This window comes from Porites lutea, chromosome 11 (assembly GCF_958299795.1).
Source record: "Porites lutea chromosome 11, jaPorLute2.1, whole genome shotgun sequence".
NCBI classification, from domain to species: Eukaryota; Metazoa; Cnidaria; class Anthozoa; order Scleractinia; family Poritidae; genus Porites; species Porites lutea.
This window is the reverse complement of record NC_133211.1, coordinates 20,067,509-20,082,781: the sequence shown is the minus strand read 5'-3', so window position 1 is coordinate 20,082,781 and position 15,273 is coordinate 20,067,509. Positions and strand designations below refer to the sequence as shown.

The 15,273-nt window shown below is 41.9% G+C and overlaps 2 protein-coding genes across 2 annotated transcripts in view; one reads left to right on the top strand and one right to left on the bottom strand.

Annotated features, from left to right (window-relative positions):
• The window catches only part of LOC140953019 (nucleoprotein TPR-like), a 53,691-nt gene that overhangs the window by 30,308 nt on the left and 8,110 nt on the right, over positions 1-15,273 (top strand). The window contains exons 37-47 of the mRNA XM_073402486.1: positions 731-835; positions 1,675-1,881; positions 2,304-2,456; positions 3,262-3,516; positions 4,240-4,315; positions 4,694-4,949; positions 5,700-5,854; positions 12,761-13,097; positions 13,545-13,661; positions 14,602-14,674; positions 15,197-15,273. The exon at positions 15,197-15,273 is cut by the window's right edge and continues 254 nt beyond it. Of these exons, the coding sequence (XP_073258587.1) occupies positions 731-835; positions 1,675-1,881; positions 2,304-2,456; positions 3,262-3,516; positions 4,240-4,315; positions 4,694-4,949; positions 5,700-5,854; positions 12,761-13,097; positions 13,545-13,661; positions 14,602-14,674; positions 15,197-15,273 (1,811 nt within the window). The remainder of the gene's footprint in view (positions 1-730; positions 836-1,674; positions 1,882-2,303; positions 2,457-3,261; positions 3,517-4,239; positions 4,316-4,693; positions 4,950-5,699; positions 5,855-12,760; positions 13,098-13,544; positions 13,662-14,601; positions 14,675-15,196) is intronic.
• Positions 6,288-11,714, bottom strand: LOC140952291 (uncharacterized). Its single transcript, XM_073401718.1, has one exon. The coding sequence runs from the start codon at positions 11,712-11,714 to the stop codon at positions 6,288-6,290; it is 5,427 nt and encodes a 1,808-aa protein (XP_073257819.1).

Below are 15,273 nucleotides of genomic sequence, written 5' to 3'. Positions count from 1 at the left end.
ACTCAAAAGTTAGAACTACATACTAAATAAATAGTACCATGTGAAAGTACTGCTGAGGAGGTTTCATTTGAATGGTAACATCATAGGATTTCGTCTACAGATGCAAAAGTTAGAATCATATGATAAATGATCTCACCATCTTAAACTCAGTCAGGAGCAAAAGGGTTTATTATGTAAAAATGTCCCTCCATATGACGTGGTATCAGTGCGGGTTTTTCACTGTGGATAGGTGTCCGCATTATACAGTGTGGTGTATGTACTCTGTCATCGATGTTGGAAAGTATACTAGATTGCTTCCTTTTTAGGAGAGTCTGGTTGGGTTTGTTACATACTAGTGAGGTCATTACAGGGAAATCTCAGACCGAGGCCTATTAGCGAAGTCAATACATCAAGGCCGTGGTCTGAGATTTCCTTGTAAATGACCCAACAGACGAGGTTAATTAGTTATTTATTATAATAATATGGCCTTTTCACTATGGACCTGAGCCTGCGATCAATTAAAACCAATAACTGATCAGTGGATAACTTTAAAAAAACACGGTACCTTAATGGGTTGTACACTTGAGCCGGCGAAACAGTCAGGTGACACTGTTCAGGGTATACCCTTTTTGACAGCTGTCAATTGAGTTGAATTTGATCAAATGTGAAAGACAGTTTCATTCTCTACTGCGAAAGCAAATTTTATTTGAGTTAATAATTATTTAAACATATCAAAATTGTTGTCTCTTAGATCCAGCGGTTGGAGGGAGAGATGCGACCACTTAAAGTTGATATACAGTCATTAACAACTCAGAAAGATGCAATGCTAGCCGAGAAGACTGCTCTGAAAAATGAGGTATAATGTTTTTTCCGTTTGCCCTTAGGGATGGAAAAAGAACTTTGAGTTGTTGTACTGGCGAATGTCACCTTCCAGTTGTCATGGAAGGACCGGCTACTCTCCGAACATATATGCTTTTATATTTGTTTCTTAGCACTTCGTTGCGATGAAAAAAAAAAAGGTATATGAAATAAAGCAATATGTGCAAATAAAGGTGCAATCCTCGTGGCTAAAATTCATTCCCCGGTCGCTCAAAAAATGCCCTAAAATGCATTTCAGGGCCCCCAAAATTATTCAACTAAAGACAGATGTATACCTTTGCAAGAATGAAGTAAACGTATAATTAAAGAAGCTTTGTCGCGCTGTTTGTCTTATCCTTTTAAAAAGCTGAGACTTTTTTCTCGCACCAATTTAAGTTTAAAAATAATGGACCGGTTTTCATTGAAACTGTTTCCTGTCGTCTGTTGCAACGGATGGAAATGGATTGAAACTTGAAAAAGTTGGGCCAACCTTTTCAAGTTTTGCAAAACTCACCAAAAGAGTTATTATGGTTGGTGCTTCCTTGTGAAATTTGTTTGATATCTTCTTCAGAACTCTGCAGTAGCATTCCGTGTATTGGTAAAGGCACATTATACGTTTCTCGGAAACTGCCCACCTACCCCTCCTCTAAGCCAACATCTTGCCCTAAGTGAGAACTAAGTGTTAATGTTGACTTAGGGGAGGGGTAGGTGGGCAGTTTCCTAGAAGCGTATAATGATCCGAAATAACTTGAGTACAGAATTGATCTAAAACAGCGATATCCTCGTGACATTATACCCCTTTTAAACCACATTTTGCTTTGATTTATCTCATTTTAGATCGTTCGATGGCAAGCTAAAACCAACCAGTTATCAGAACAGTATAAGAATGTTGATGCTGACGAGTACAAGAGAATGAAGGAGGAGAAGAAGCAATTTCAGCAACAGATTTCCAGTTTAAAGAGCGACAACCAAAGGATAAGAACCCAAGCGGAATCACTCAAGTCTGAGTTGTCCAAAACGCAAGGAGAGCTTGCTGGACAAAAGGTAGGGTTTTCCTAGGTGGATTATTTCAGTATTATTCAGACAGTAATTCAAATTGGTTATAGAATTTGTCACCAAAAGGTGCGCTTGGGAACTGGTGTCTCATTTTAAATGTTAGAGGGGGGCCTGATGTAATGCAAAGCAAAGTGGTATCCATTGCAACCCTGGACGCGGGAACCACGCCTGCAGCGGCGCCATGAAGTGACATCATGCAATATGTGTATTCTATAAGGGATGTATTTCTTTTTATAGTGTGTACATGTTCTACTTACTTACCTGCCTAAGACAGAAACCCTTTACGATCTTCAGCTTGCAAATCCACATAGGTCGTTCTGAGTAGCATCAGTGAAGCTTGTAGATTGTTGGTCACATCACAGAACTGTACGTGAAACATTAGTTTTGTGCTCTTGGTGATCCTTTTTCAGGCCATGTCACAGAAGACAAATGATCAAATATCAAGTCTGAAGGAGGAACACGAAAAAGCAGTAGCTAAACTTCAGGAGGAGGTTACAACATTAAAGAGCACGGTGGATGCCAAGACTGAAGAAGTCAATGAGAAAAACAAAACTCTGAATCAGGTTTGTTCACTTCCTTAGTTACATTAGCCTTTAGTACTCCGTTGTTATGGAGACCAAGAATCATTATCAAGACAAAAGGCAAAGGAGGAGCACTTGCTAGGTAAATAGATATAAGATACCATTTTATTTTTCTGAGAATTCTTTAAAAATAATACAAATTCTGTAGAAAAAAAACTGGGGGGGCGGAGGGTGGTTGGCGGTCCCCTCGGACCACCCCTCTCATGATCCTCCCATGATTACAGTAAGGGCGTGTTCGATTAACCATATTCCGGAATCAGCATAAATGGAAAAAAACTCTAGAAGCTCACTGGCATTCATTGCTTTGCAATATCTAAAACTCTGCTGAAAATAATATTTCGATGTATGTAACGTTTAAGTGGTCCAAAAATTAGGGTAGAAGAGTTTTGTAACAAAACTTTTGAGTATTCTTATTCCCGAATACGATCAATCTCTCTATTAGAGACCTTAAGATCGAGGTTTTTCGGCATTTCCCGCGAACCTCAATATGTCATGTGACCAGGGCCTTGCCGTTAGGTTCACGTTTGTGCGGCTAGACCACGCTCCAGAGGTAAGTGATTTACCGCAAGGTTTTTTTGCACCCTAAAACATCACAGTCCCACGTTTGAGAAGGAATACTACCTTTTAGAACTCTTTCGCTCCGTTAACCGCAAACCACAGTTTGTCGTTTACAATTAAATGACCAAACATCGATCTCAACGTCTCTATTGTCCTGTTATCTGTTCTTGTTTTTAGGTAATAATGACATTAATAATGTTAACGGGTTATGCATTGTGCTTGTTTTCAGGTCAAGAGAATAGCTCGTCGTTATAAAACCCAAGTGGATGAGCAGACAAAGGAGATGGAAGAGCTCAAGAAGAAAGTTGAGGAGTCTGGGCAACAGTCTGCTGCAGAAGGAACTGCTGCTTCAGGAGCATCTGCTGCACCTGCAGACAATGTTGATGTAACTTCTTACGAGAACAAGATTAAAGAGCTAACAGAGCAGGTTAAAAACACTGAAGAAGAGGTGAAGAAACTCAAAGAGTTAGATGAACAGAACAAGGTGGGTGGTCTAGTCCTTGATGATACCTACTTTTTTGTATGCGTAGTCGGTAAGCTGTCGTGATGTTAGATTTGCGATCGGAAAGTCAGGTTGTGTGTAGAGACATCTGTTCTCTTCCGCCCTACTTTATTAATTTGGAATAATCATTTGATGTAATATATTCAACCCGACTTGATTTAATTTTGAATCATCATTATTTTGATGCAAAATATTCAACACAAGAAAGAGTTGTTTATCAAGTTGGGAGAGAAATTATATGATAGTAGTAGGCTTGACTAAATCACCCATGCACCCTCAAAAGTTTTACTGTCGGCCCTTGCGGATAACTGTTCGGACCGCGCTATCTTTTACCTTTGTGGATTGTTTTAAAGTTTGAGTGTACATCGGCGGATCGTCTGTGCGTGAGCCTTTTGGCCTGCAGTACTCCCTGCTACTAAGTGGTAGTTAAACCAAAGATAAACCGTAGGGTGGAGGGAACACTCGGTTGACTTTAACCAGTATGTGAAAGTCAAAGTCGTTGCCTAAACCATTTGATATGGGCTCGTCTTTCACTCGGTTGACTTTAACCAGTATGTGAAAGTCAAAGTCGTTGCCTAAACCATTTGATATGGGCTCGTCTTTCTATATGCAACTGTCAGAGTCAGCGCATTGTGCCTTAAATTCGTTTGTCTTTAAATTGAATTTTGTTCGTTTGATTTTGTTATTCCATTTATGTTCTTGTAGGCTTCGTTGAAAGAAAAAGAGGATAAGAACAAGACGGTGTTGATTCAAGCCCGATCAAAGCTGCAACAACTTACAGGTATGCGAAGGAAGGAGGCGCTTTACAGTCAACAACTGTACCGTGGCAAAAAGCAACTTAAAGGGACCGTGGCACGAGGATATTGCTGTGCTGAATTCATCACTAAGAGCCCATACACAAAATGCTCCATTAGAGATATGTAGAAAACATCGAACAAATTTCATCAGGGGACATTAACCATAATATTTTTTTGTGTGTATGGTAGTGATTAAACAGTAGAATGAGAGTGTGGCAATATCCCCCAGAATGCAGGGAAAGTTCGTGAATAAATTCCTCAAAGTAATGCTTCATTTTGTGCTTTCGGTGCAACCTCCTGGTGCAAACATTAGTAACAGTTGAGCTTCAGGTTCTTAGCTGCTTTGCGTTCTCTTTTGTCAGCCACCAAAGACAGAGTGAATGCAGAAAATGAAGATCTCAAGAAGAAGCAGAAATCTTTGAGCGATGACAATGAGAATTTGAGTCAACGATTGGGTGAACTGGAGATGAGGTCGACCGTTGTGAAATCTCAGTACGAGGGAAGGATAACAAGGTTAGAAAAGGAGTTACAGGATGCTAAGGAGGGTAAAGAGAAGTTAGAGAAGTCTTTTGATAGTACAAAGAAGCAACTTGAAGACATTCAGCAGAAACACGATCAGTAAGTCAATGACTTTACTTGACGTTTTACTCCAATATCTTGATAAATGATTCCATTAACGGATGGTTGACAGTTACAGAAGAAACCGTGCGAGTCATAAAGTAAAGGAGGAATGTGCACTTGATTCTTTGAAGAAATAAAACACCTTTTTTGTTTTAAGTTTAAGCCCCAGCCAAAGGGAAATGCAGGTTGATACAAGGTTTGGAAATTTTACTTATAAGAAGATAAATAATTAAATGTTGATCCTGCGCTTAAAGAATTAGGGACTTATCACATAAGCCGGGCGGGACTGGTTTGCCAGGCTAGCTCACTCTGCACGTTATTCAAACGCAACAAAAACCACCTTTGTTTCTGCAAGACAACCAAACCAGCCTTCCCGGTATCGTGATATCTGGATCTGATCAACCGGGATGGAAATTTTCATGTAATTGCCCTGAATTGCACTCACCGGGCCAGCCTCCTACTTTAATTTTGGAAATTTCACGCAGACGTGCAAGTTTGCTTAGTTGGTTGCATTTGCACTTTCGTGCGTAATCGAATCAATAATGTATTCACTTACTTTTGAAAATATAGAACAAATCACTCACCTAGCCTGCAGCTCTGCAAATTGATTGGAACAAAATAAAGTTTTTACATACGAAAAAGGTTCAACTCCCACAGGATTGGTTTGAGAGACCAACATGGCGGACGTGACTTCATGTCAAAAGGTTGTATAAGTTGTTAAACAAATTTTTCTTGCTTGAAATACAGGGAAACAGCAAAGTTTCAACAGAAGCTTCAACAGTACCAGGCGTTAATCCAGAAGCAGCAAATGAGGATCAAGTCACTAACAGCAGCTTCTGCAAACTCTATCTCCAGACCAACCCCAGGGGAGACTGCTGGGGCGGAGGCGTCTGCAACCCAAGGTTTGTTAGAAATTCATTAGACATCAAATCTCCGAGGTCAAAATATATTTGTTCAATTTAGTTTCCTTGCATTTCTTATTTCAAGTATTTTTTCCCATTGGCTTTTTTTCGCTTGGTGGTGGTGTTATTTTTTTGCGCATTGTTTTGGTTTTTGTGATAGATTTTATTCGAAACCAATAGATCTCTACAGTAACGGGCTTCTATTCCGATACACTTGCCAAAAAACGATAGGGTTCCACAAAAGTAACGGGCTTCTAAACCGATACACGTGCCTTCAACAAAATTACAATTCTCTAAATCGAAAAACTACTCCGTTCAAAGTGTCACATGATCACGTGTACGAAACGTGATCGGCTACATCTAAGGTCAAAAAATGTCACGCGCGAAAAGTAACACAAAACTCCGTGACACACTCCCCCCTTGACCAGTCGAATCACTGGTCAACTAGTCTCCGAATATAATCAGCATTCCGAGCGGCAAGACGCCTGGGTGGCCTGATGCCATCAATTATCTGCTCCTCCCGAGGTTGTTCATCATTAGTCACGATAGGTATCTCCAGGGGAAACAGCCTTTGCACTGGCCTCTTCATAGTAACAGGTCTACCACTCTTACTGATAACCTTGACTACAGCTGCTCTAACGCGATCGTCCGCACCATGGATCAACTGCTCCACTCGTCCAAGTTTCCATTGACTACGGGACAGATTGTCTTCGAAAACGGTAACAACATCTCCCTCAGATACAGCAATACTGGATCTAGGCCTGGATTTCTGCCGATGCAGGTTCCTTAACTCTGTAACATATTCTCTGCTCCAGCGCCTCCAGAAGTGTTCCAGTAACAATCCCAAGTACTTCCGTCTTCTTGGGAGGTCTTCCGACGACACTGTATGGTCAAGTGAGGCTTGTCGATTTCCTGTTACCTCCGGCAGTGATAATATTCGTCTTCCATACATCAAGTGACTTGGTGTCAATGGTTCTTCAGGATCATCTGACGATACGTAAGTCAAGGGTCTAGAGTTGAGAGTTCCCTCAACCTCGACGAGAACAGTGTGCAATTCGTCATAGTTTAACTTAGCGTTCCTAAGTGTCTTCCGCAAACATCTCTTTGTATTCTGAATCAATCGCTCAAAAAAGCCACCCCACCAGGGCGCTCTGTCCACATTAAATCTCCAGTCAATTCTTTTACTGGCCAGGAATTTCTTGACTCTTGGGTAAGAAAATAACTTGCTCAAAATTTTATCTGCAGCCTTAAACGTTTTGGCATTGTCCGAGATAATCAGTTCTGGTAAACCTCTTCTAGCTGCGAATCTCCTCAGGCAACGGATGAATACATCAACCGACAGGTCCGTAGCAAGCTCTAAATGTACTGCTCTCACAGAACAGCAAGTAAACAGGAGAACATAGACCTTCTGTAACGCAGACTGTCCTGACACCTTAATGTACAAAGGTCCAGCATAATCTACTCCGACATAAGTAAAGGCAGGTTTCTGGCTCAATCTACACTCGGGTAGGTCACTTTGAGGAGGCACTCTGTAACTCTTCCCTTCATATCTGCGACAAACTGTACAGCTAGCCAGTGTTCCTTTAACAAACTGTCGTCCCTTGACAATCCAAAATCTGGTTCTCAGCTGGGCTAGCGTAGCTTCTACTCTATTGTGATGCACCCTTTCATGAGCATCTCTCACCAACAGAGTTGAAAGATAATGATTCTTTGGTAGTAAGGCTGGGAACTTCGTCTCATGTGGTACATCAGCATTAGCAATTCTCCCCTTACATCTTAGGACTCCACTACTGTCTTCGTACAAACCAAAGTCTCGCTCTAACTGACTGTAATTTGCTTGGGACTTCAATTCTTTCTGGACACTTCTTAACCACTTCACTTCTGCATTTCCAAGTTCTTCTGCAGTAACCTCTCCCAAGTAAACAGTTCCTTCCTTTAGCAACTTGTCCTTGATTTTTAAATTTTTCACAAAGCGCAACACCAAGGCTGTAATACGAAACAACTTGTTACAGGAGCTAAAATCTGTGATCGGAATAATAGTGTCCATATTGGGTATTCCATTTGTAGTTAACAATACCGCTTCACCAACTGCTTCGATAGCTTGGCCTTTCTTCATCTCTACGCAACACTCTTCAGCAATTGTTTCTGAACATTCCTTAGAACTGGGCCAGTTTCTCATGGGCTCCGACAGCCACGATGGTCCCTTCCACCACAACACATTACTCTTTAACTTAGCCGCACCTTCTCCACGAGATCCTATGTCCGCTGGGTTCTCAATGCCAGGACAATGGTTCCACATGCTCTCTTCGGTCAAAGACAAGATTTCATTCACACGATTTTGCACAAACTGCTTCCACTCCTTCGAACCCTTTATCCAGCAGATTGCAGTCTTGCTGTCTAACCACAAGTGTGTCTTGTCAATTGTAATCTGTGACGCCAAGGCTTCTTTAACTGAGGACACCAATCTTGCTAAGATGACCCCAGACAGTAATTCGAGTCTAGGGATAGACTGCCTTGTCAGCGGTGCCACTCTGGTTTTGGATGACAACAAAACTGGAAAAAAATCACCACTCACTTCAAGAACCAAGTAAACAACAGCACAATAAGCCTTTTCTGAAGCGTCCCCAAACCCATGAATAACATACGACGTAACACCTTCCTCTAATCCAGCATACACACACCTCGGTACTAACACTTGCTGCACCTCTCTCAAGTCCTGAAGCCACCTGTTCCACTGCTTCCGGGCAGACTCCGGGAGTGGCGCATCCCATTCAAACTTCTCCTGGCAAAGAGACTGAAACAAAATCTTCATTTCCACCAGTATTGGACTGAGTACTCCAAGGGGGTCAAAGAAACTTGAAGTAACCTTTAACAAGTTTCTCCTGGTCGGCTCCAAGTCTTCTGAAAGTCTCAGTAAGGCTTCAAATTTAAAAATGAACTCATCAGTAACACAGTTCCAATTGACACCAAGTACCTTGTGTTCATCCTTCATATCAAGCTTCTCCAAATGATTGACAGTAGTTTTCGCATAAGACTCTGTATCCTCCACTACAGCACAAGTTCCGACAGTTCCAACTTGGTCCTCACAAATCAATTCAAGCAATTTAGGTGAATTTGAAATCCACTTTCGCAAGTTAAATCCACCTTCCAATAGGCACTTCTTAGACTTCTGATAAAGCGACAGACACTCCTCAACACCCCTTTCTCCTGTCACCAAATCATCCACATAAAATGAGTTCAACAAGTTCTGAACCAAACCAGGGTCAGCCTCATATTGACTGATATGATACTTCAAAGTGGCATTCAAAAGAAAAGGGCTAGCATTGACTCCAAACACCACACGACAAAACCTATATAACATCAATCCGGGATTCTCTTCTTCTAAACTGTCCACCCAGAGGAATCGCAGGACATCACGATCTTCTTCAGCAACTCCCACATTGAGAAAGGCCTTTTCAATGTCTCCTACAAGTGCAATTCTTTTCTCTCTAAACCGGAGGAGAACATTGAAGATTGTTGGAGTTAAGGCTGGTCCTGAGTAAAGACATTCGTTAAGACTTGGACTATCACTGCTGGGCCTTGATGACGCATCAAAAACAACACGAAGTTTGGTTGTAAGGGCATCCCGGCGTACTACCCCATGATGCGGTAAATAATGCACCCTTCCAACATCAGGACGCTTGGCACAGTCTACTTGCTCAATTATACCACTCTGCAACTGATCTTGTATGATGGAGTCATATTCTTTCAAGATCTCTGGATCCTTTCTAAGACGTTTAAGCTGCGCGCTCAATCTTGCTACACAGTTCTCAAAATTATCTGGCAACAGCCCATGTTGCTCCTTCCAAGGTAGATGGACCGAATACTTGCCATCTTCAAAACTCAAATTCTTTTCAAAGGCTTCAAGAACAGTATCCTTATCTCGAATGCCGACAGAATCCAGATCCCACAATCTATCCAAATCCCCTTGCAGCGTATCATCACCAACCCTTGACTCCGTCCTCAACACGTGAGTCGACGAAAACTGAATACTTGAAAGTTTCTCCTTCGGGAGATTTTCCACCGGACCCGACAACACCCATCCAAACTTGGTAGATACAGCCACAGGTCCACCCTGACCTGACTCCTCTCCCCTTACTGACTTGCCATCAAAGAAATCCCAGATATAATCTGAACCAATCAACAAATCAATCTGCATTGTATTGCTGGCAGGGCACACATCAGCAAATTCAATGTTTTTTAAGCTGGGATATCTTTCTTTAACCCATTCCAAATCTTGACCTTGTAAATCATTACAAATGTGAGGGACTACAAATGCATTCAATGTTGTTTTAAAGTCTGTTCCTGATTTGGTTAAAGAAAGTTCGACCAGGTTGACAGCTTCCAGTTCTTGGTTCTGATCCCCAAATGTTGCAATTTTCAGTCTCTCTGTCCTGACAGTTTTCAGTTTCAAGGCATTTACTACCTTTTGGTTGATATACGATCGCTGGGCTCCAGTATCAAAAATTGCACGTACAGTGAGACTATGAGAGAGTTCCTTCCCCGGGATTGAGACATTTACTTGAGCAGTTTGTAAGAAAACATGCATCCCAGAACCAATATGCAATGCAGGTGAGGCTGTTGCCCCAGCAGGAATATTACTGCTGTCTGCCATACCACTATTACAAACTGCCAAATGGTGACGACCACTACACTTGAAGCACTGAATTTTGGTGTCACAGTTACGGGCTAGGTGCCCCCCACGGCGCAGGCAATTGAAACACCTCCCTTGTTTCTTCAAAATTTCTCTTCTTTCATCAATATTTGTTACAACTTGGCACTCAGACGCTCGGTGATTTCCTTTGCAAAACAAACAGTTTAACTCCCCACGATTTCCGCTCAACAATGCACTCGCAGTTGATTCATTGCCAGGGTTAAACGATTTCTTTAATGGGGATTTTTTCTCCACAGATGTATTCATACCACACCTTTCACGGGCCTCCACTTCATTTTTGACAGCTTTTATTACAGAAGTTAGCTCCCAGTTATCCCTATGTTCCCTGCTGACAATCAATCGCAATTCTTCGGGCAACTTCTCCATGAATATAGGAATCAAAAGAGCTCCATACTGTGCAGAATCAATTCCCAGTGCTTGTAAACCTCTAACCTGAATTTCCAAATTATCGAGAACAGCTCGGATTCCCTTAACGTTAGACATGGCATTCACAGGCTGTAATTTGAGTAAGGCCTCCATGTGAGAGCTAATAATTATCTGCTTGTTTCCAAATCTATCGGTTAAGATTTCAATAGCCTCCTTATAGTTCAGTTCAGTTAATGGTAATCCAGTGATAGAATTTAGAGCTGGGCCATCTAATAGACTTCGCAGATAATTAAACTTGTCAACATTAGTTAGCGAAGCGTTCTTATGCACCGCAGACGAGAACGAATCCCAAAATGTTTGCCAGTTTTTTGGGTCGCCAGCAAATCTTTTTATGTGAAGTTTTGGTAGCTTCGCACCGTTACTAGAACTAGATGGAACAGACCCACCTTGACTTCCTTGAGGCGATTCTTGTTTGCCATGAGAATTTTCACATTTCTGTAACTTGACAAGGGCGCCATGAATTCGCGCGCGAAACTCTTCAGATTCCTCTATCTCTGGTTCTAAATTTCCTTCGTCGATTGCGGCCAAAATCGATTCGTCCAAGGTCTTTAAGGTCGCTAATTTTTCATTGAGTGTAATAGTTATCCGTTTTATCTTGTCTTTAGTGGTATCAGACCCATCGTAATCCGTGAGAAGTTCATTGACTGATGAAAGAATTTTCCTTGCGTGTAAGCGATGCGCCGCACGTATTTTCAGGTTCTTCGCTAGTTTTCCAGGCATAATTCAGCTAGTTCTGACTCCAAATCCGGCTCTTGGGACCAAATGTGATAGATTTTATTCGAAACCAATAGATCTCTACAGTAACGGGCTTCTATTCCGATACACTTGCCAAAAAACGATAGGGTTCCACAAAAGTAACGGGCTTCTAAACCGATACACGTGCCTTCAACAAAATTACAATTCTCTAAATCGAAAAACTACTTCGTTCAAAGTGTCACATGATCACGTGTACGAAACGTGATCGGCTACATCTAAGGTCAAAAAATGTCACGCGCGAAAAGTAACACAAAACTCCGTGACAGTTTTGTCTAGGTAAAACTCCTTTCACCCTGCGTTTTATGTTCTCCAGAACTCCTTGCACTCGCACGGAATTAATTTATTTTTATTAATTAACTTAATTTTTTTAATCATCCTCTCCCCTTGTGGGCCTTTTCAAGGATAATAAAACAGGTAGTTCAAATGGAACATAACATGGTTAGGGATCCCAACTGAGGAGGCAAACCAGTTGACTATTTTACGAGCGTGACCGAGGATTTGAACTCGGGACTTCCGAGAACAAATCCGGTTGGGGGTCAGGGCGGGACTTGAATTCGGGGCCTCCGATTTACAAGTCCAGCGCGCTAACCGCTCGGTCACGCCACCTCCATTTTGCAGGTTATTTATTTTGGGGTAGAATTATTTCTTCTAGCAAAATTTGACAATCGCGATGGGTAAGCCACAAAGACAAAGAACTGCCTTACCCTCAGATGGTACAGGCGGCGAAATTTGCCTGCTTGTGTTGTTGTGTAGATTTTCTGTAAGAGCTATGCGACCTTAAGTCTGGGCTCTCAGTTAGATTTCAGGTCGCCGGGTGTATGTAATTATTAAGCTGGTAATTGAACAGCTAAGAAGTTCTTTTGGTTTTATTTTCCTTTTTTTTCCTATGAAAATAGCCCGGGATCATGCATATAGTAGCTGGGCAAAATCCCCGGCCACTGGTCCTTGGTGAAAGCCCCGTGAGTTCAGGACTATGATTTAGAACTACTTTCGGAAATCGTTTATTGCAGAAGCCCCAAGCACTGCTCCGAGTGCACCACCAGTGTCACTGGTACCTCCAACAGCAACAATCAAACCCACCACCACCCCCACAGCCATTAAACGGGCAGGACCTAAGGCAAGCATCAGACCCATAGCAGTGGCACCAACACAGAGCACCCCAACCCCCACAGCAACTGTTTTACCGACCGTCACCTCCACCCCGTCAGAAGCCGCCAGTGTAAGCGGAGTCATGAGGGCAACTGGGACAGTTATTTCTACAGCCAGCAGTGTTTCTACCTCTGTTCCAACAACAGTGTCTGTGCGCCCTATTACAAGCACTGAAGAAGATCAGCAACAACCGCCAGAGTGAGTAAATTGCGGTTTTTGTGCAATAGGCCTTGTGCAATAGTTGATCACGTGATGAACTTTCTGTGAACACGAAAATATTTCGCTTTTGGAAAATGCTGTCAGCAGGAACTGAAAAAGTGTATTAAAAAAGTAACCTGTAACTGTTCAGCCGTATATCTCAAAGTAGCGATTGCAAGGAAAATTAGAAAGATTTGTGTGAGGAACACAACTCTTGCCAGCCCATCACGCTTGAGTGGTTTTCCATCAGCACAAATCCTTGTAAATTTTAGCGTTTTCCAATTGTCGTTAAATCTTTCCCTTACGCATTTAAGGGCTCAAGTTGTCTGTTACAGGGCTTAAATCTCCTTTTTGTTCATGATGCTAAAAGAAATATTTTACGAAAGTTTGAAAATTTCGAAATTTACAACGATTCGTATGGAAACCCATTGTTTTCTGCCATTTTAGGGGAGAATCAGAAGTGTCATCTACAGAAGTGACAGCTAGCGAGCAACCGCAGCCTATGCCGTCAACTGCTGTGGTGTCCGGCAAACGACAGAGAGACGAGCCTCAAGTGACTGACAGGTATGTTGGGTACATAGACAGTAGTAAAGTGGGCTTTAAAAGAGCAGACTAACGATTGACGCCTTGTCCTACTTGTCACGTACTAACTGGTGGGCTGCTTCGCAATACCTTTATCAACTAACCTGAAAGGCCAAAGGTCTTCCTTAGTCAAGCGTCTCCTTCTCGGAATCCAGGATGATCTAACGAATGGATCTTATGATTACCACCTTGAGAATGGAACGTGCCCAGGGTGAAGTCAAGAGCGGGAAAATCTGAAATGATATTGAAATTAATTTCCTCAAAAGTCGTCGAATTTCTCGAAATAAATGACGTGACAAATTCGAAGCAAAGTTCGGCATCAAGTACTTTGAAGGGTGCACGTCACAAGGAGTTCTTCTTGCTTTAAAGAAATCTTAACTGACAAGGGTACATGATTCAATAACAGTTTCCTGCATCATTAACAATTATTGGATGAGGCTAAGGATGATATGAAGAATTATGCAGATCTTGGAAGGTGTTATCCACCGAAGCCGAAAGTTTCTCGACAATTTCCCAGGGTGTGTACGGATGTTTTTTTCGTGTAAAAGCAAATGACATCCTTCTAGTGGTATTCCTGTCTATTCGTGCTACCTTTTTGAGTCAATAACTCGGGTATCGTGTCCTTGCATAGCGTGCGCCACGTTTTCGAGCTCTGCGCTTCGAAAACAGCTAAGCCGCCACCTGGCTTTCTCTGCGTGACGTCAATTGTCCAATAATTGCTCTGTTATTTACGATTGGTGTCAACTGTAAAATAAGAACAAAGTTATCTCCTATCTTCCAAATCAGTCGGTTAGTACTTACTCTTTATGAAGAATTAGCTGGGATAATTAAGCCGATCAAAACGGAGAAATATTTTTAAGGAATAATAATGCTGGTTTATGTTACGTGGACCTTTTACATCGTTTTTGATCGTTTGTTGTAGAAGTACCACTGAGGTTGCAGAAGGTACCAGCACAGAGGAAGAACCTGTGTCAAAGAAAATCAGAACTGCTGAGGTTAGTAAGCTTTTGATACTCTTGTAGTGAATAACGGTAAAGTACAATCTTGGACAAAAAGTGGTAAGAATTTTGCACTTTCTTACTCACAGGAAACCCACCCTGCGCATTTGGCACCATGGTGACCCCTTCCCCTACCCCTCCCTGGTCAATAGGGAGTAAAGATACCACAACGACGACAGCGGCGAAAACGTCACTTAAAAAGTGACTTTACGTTCTTTGAAACTGCAGCGCGATTATCACAACTCCCTCACTTTGTCCAATGTAGGCAAACCTTCCTGGATTTGAATTCTTAAGAAAAATATTCACGTTTAAAGAGAGACGAGAGAAATTCGTCGTCGTATGTTCACGTTGTCGATAAAACGTGAAATTAGGCAATTCACGTCGTCTTAGTTTAATAGGTAAATGATTCCAGAGGTGTAATTGTATGTTGTGTATGTGTTGAATAACGCAGTGCCTTTGTGATACAATTTCACAGCTCTGGCTTGCTAGAATTGTGTGCCATTTGTATTTCCATAGCAGGTTCCGTTTGAAGGAGAAGTAGGAACATCACAGGAGGCTGTTGTAGAGGAGGCAACCACAGCTGAGGAACCAGACAA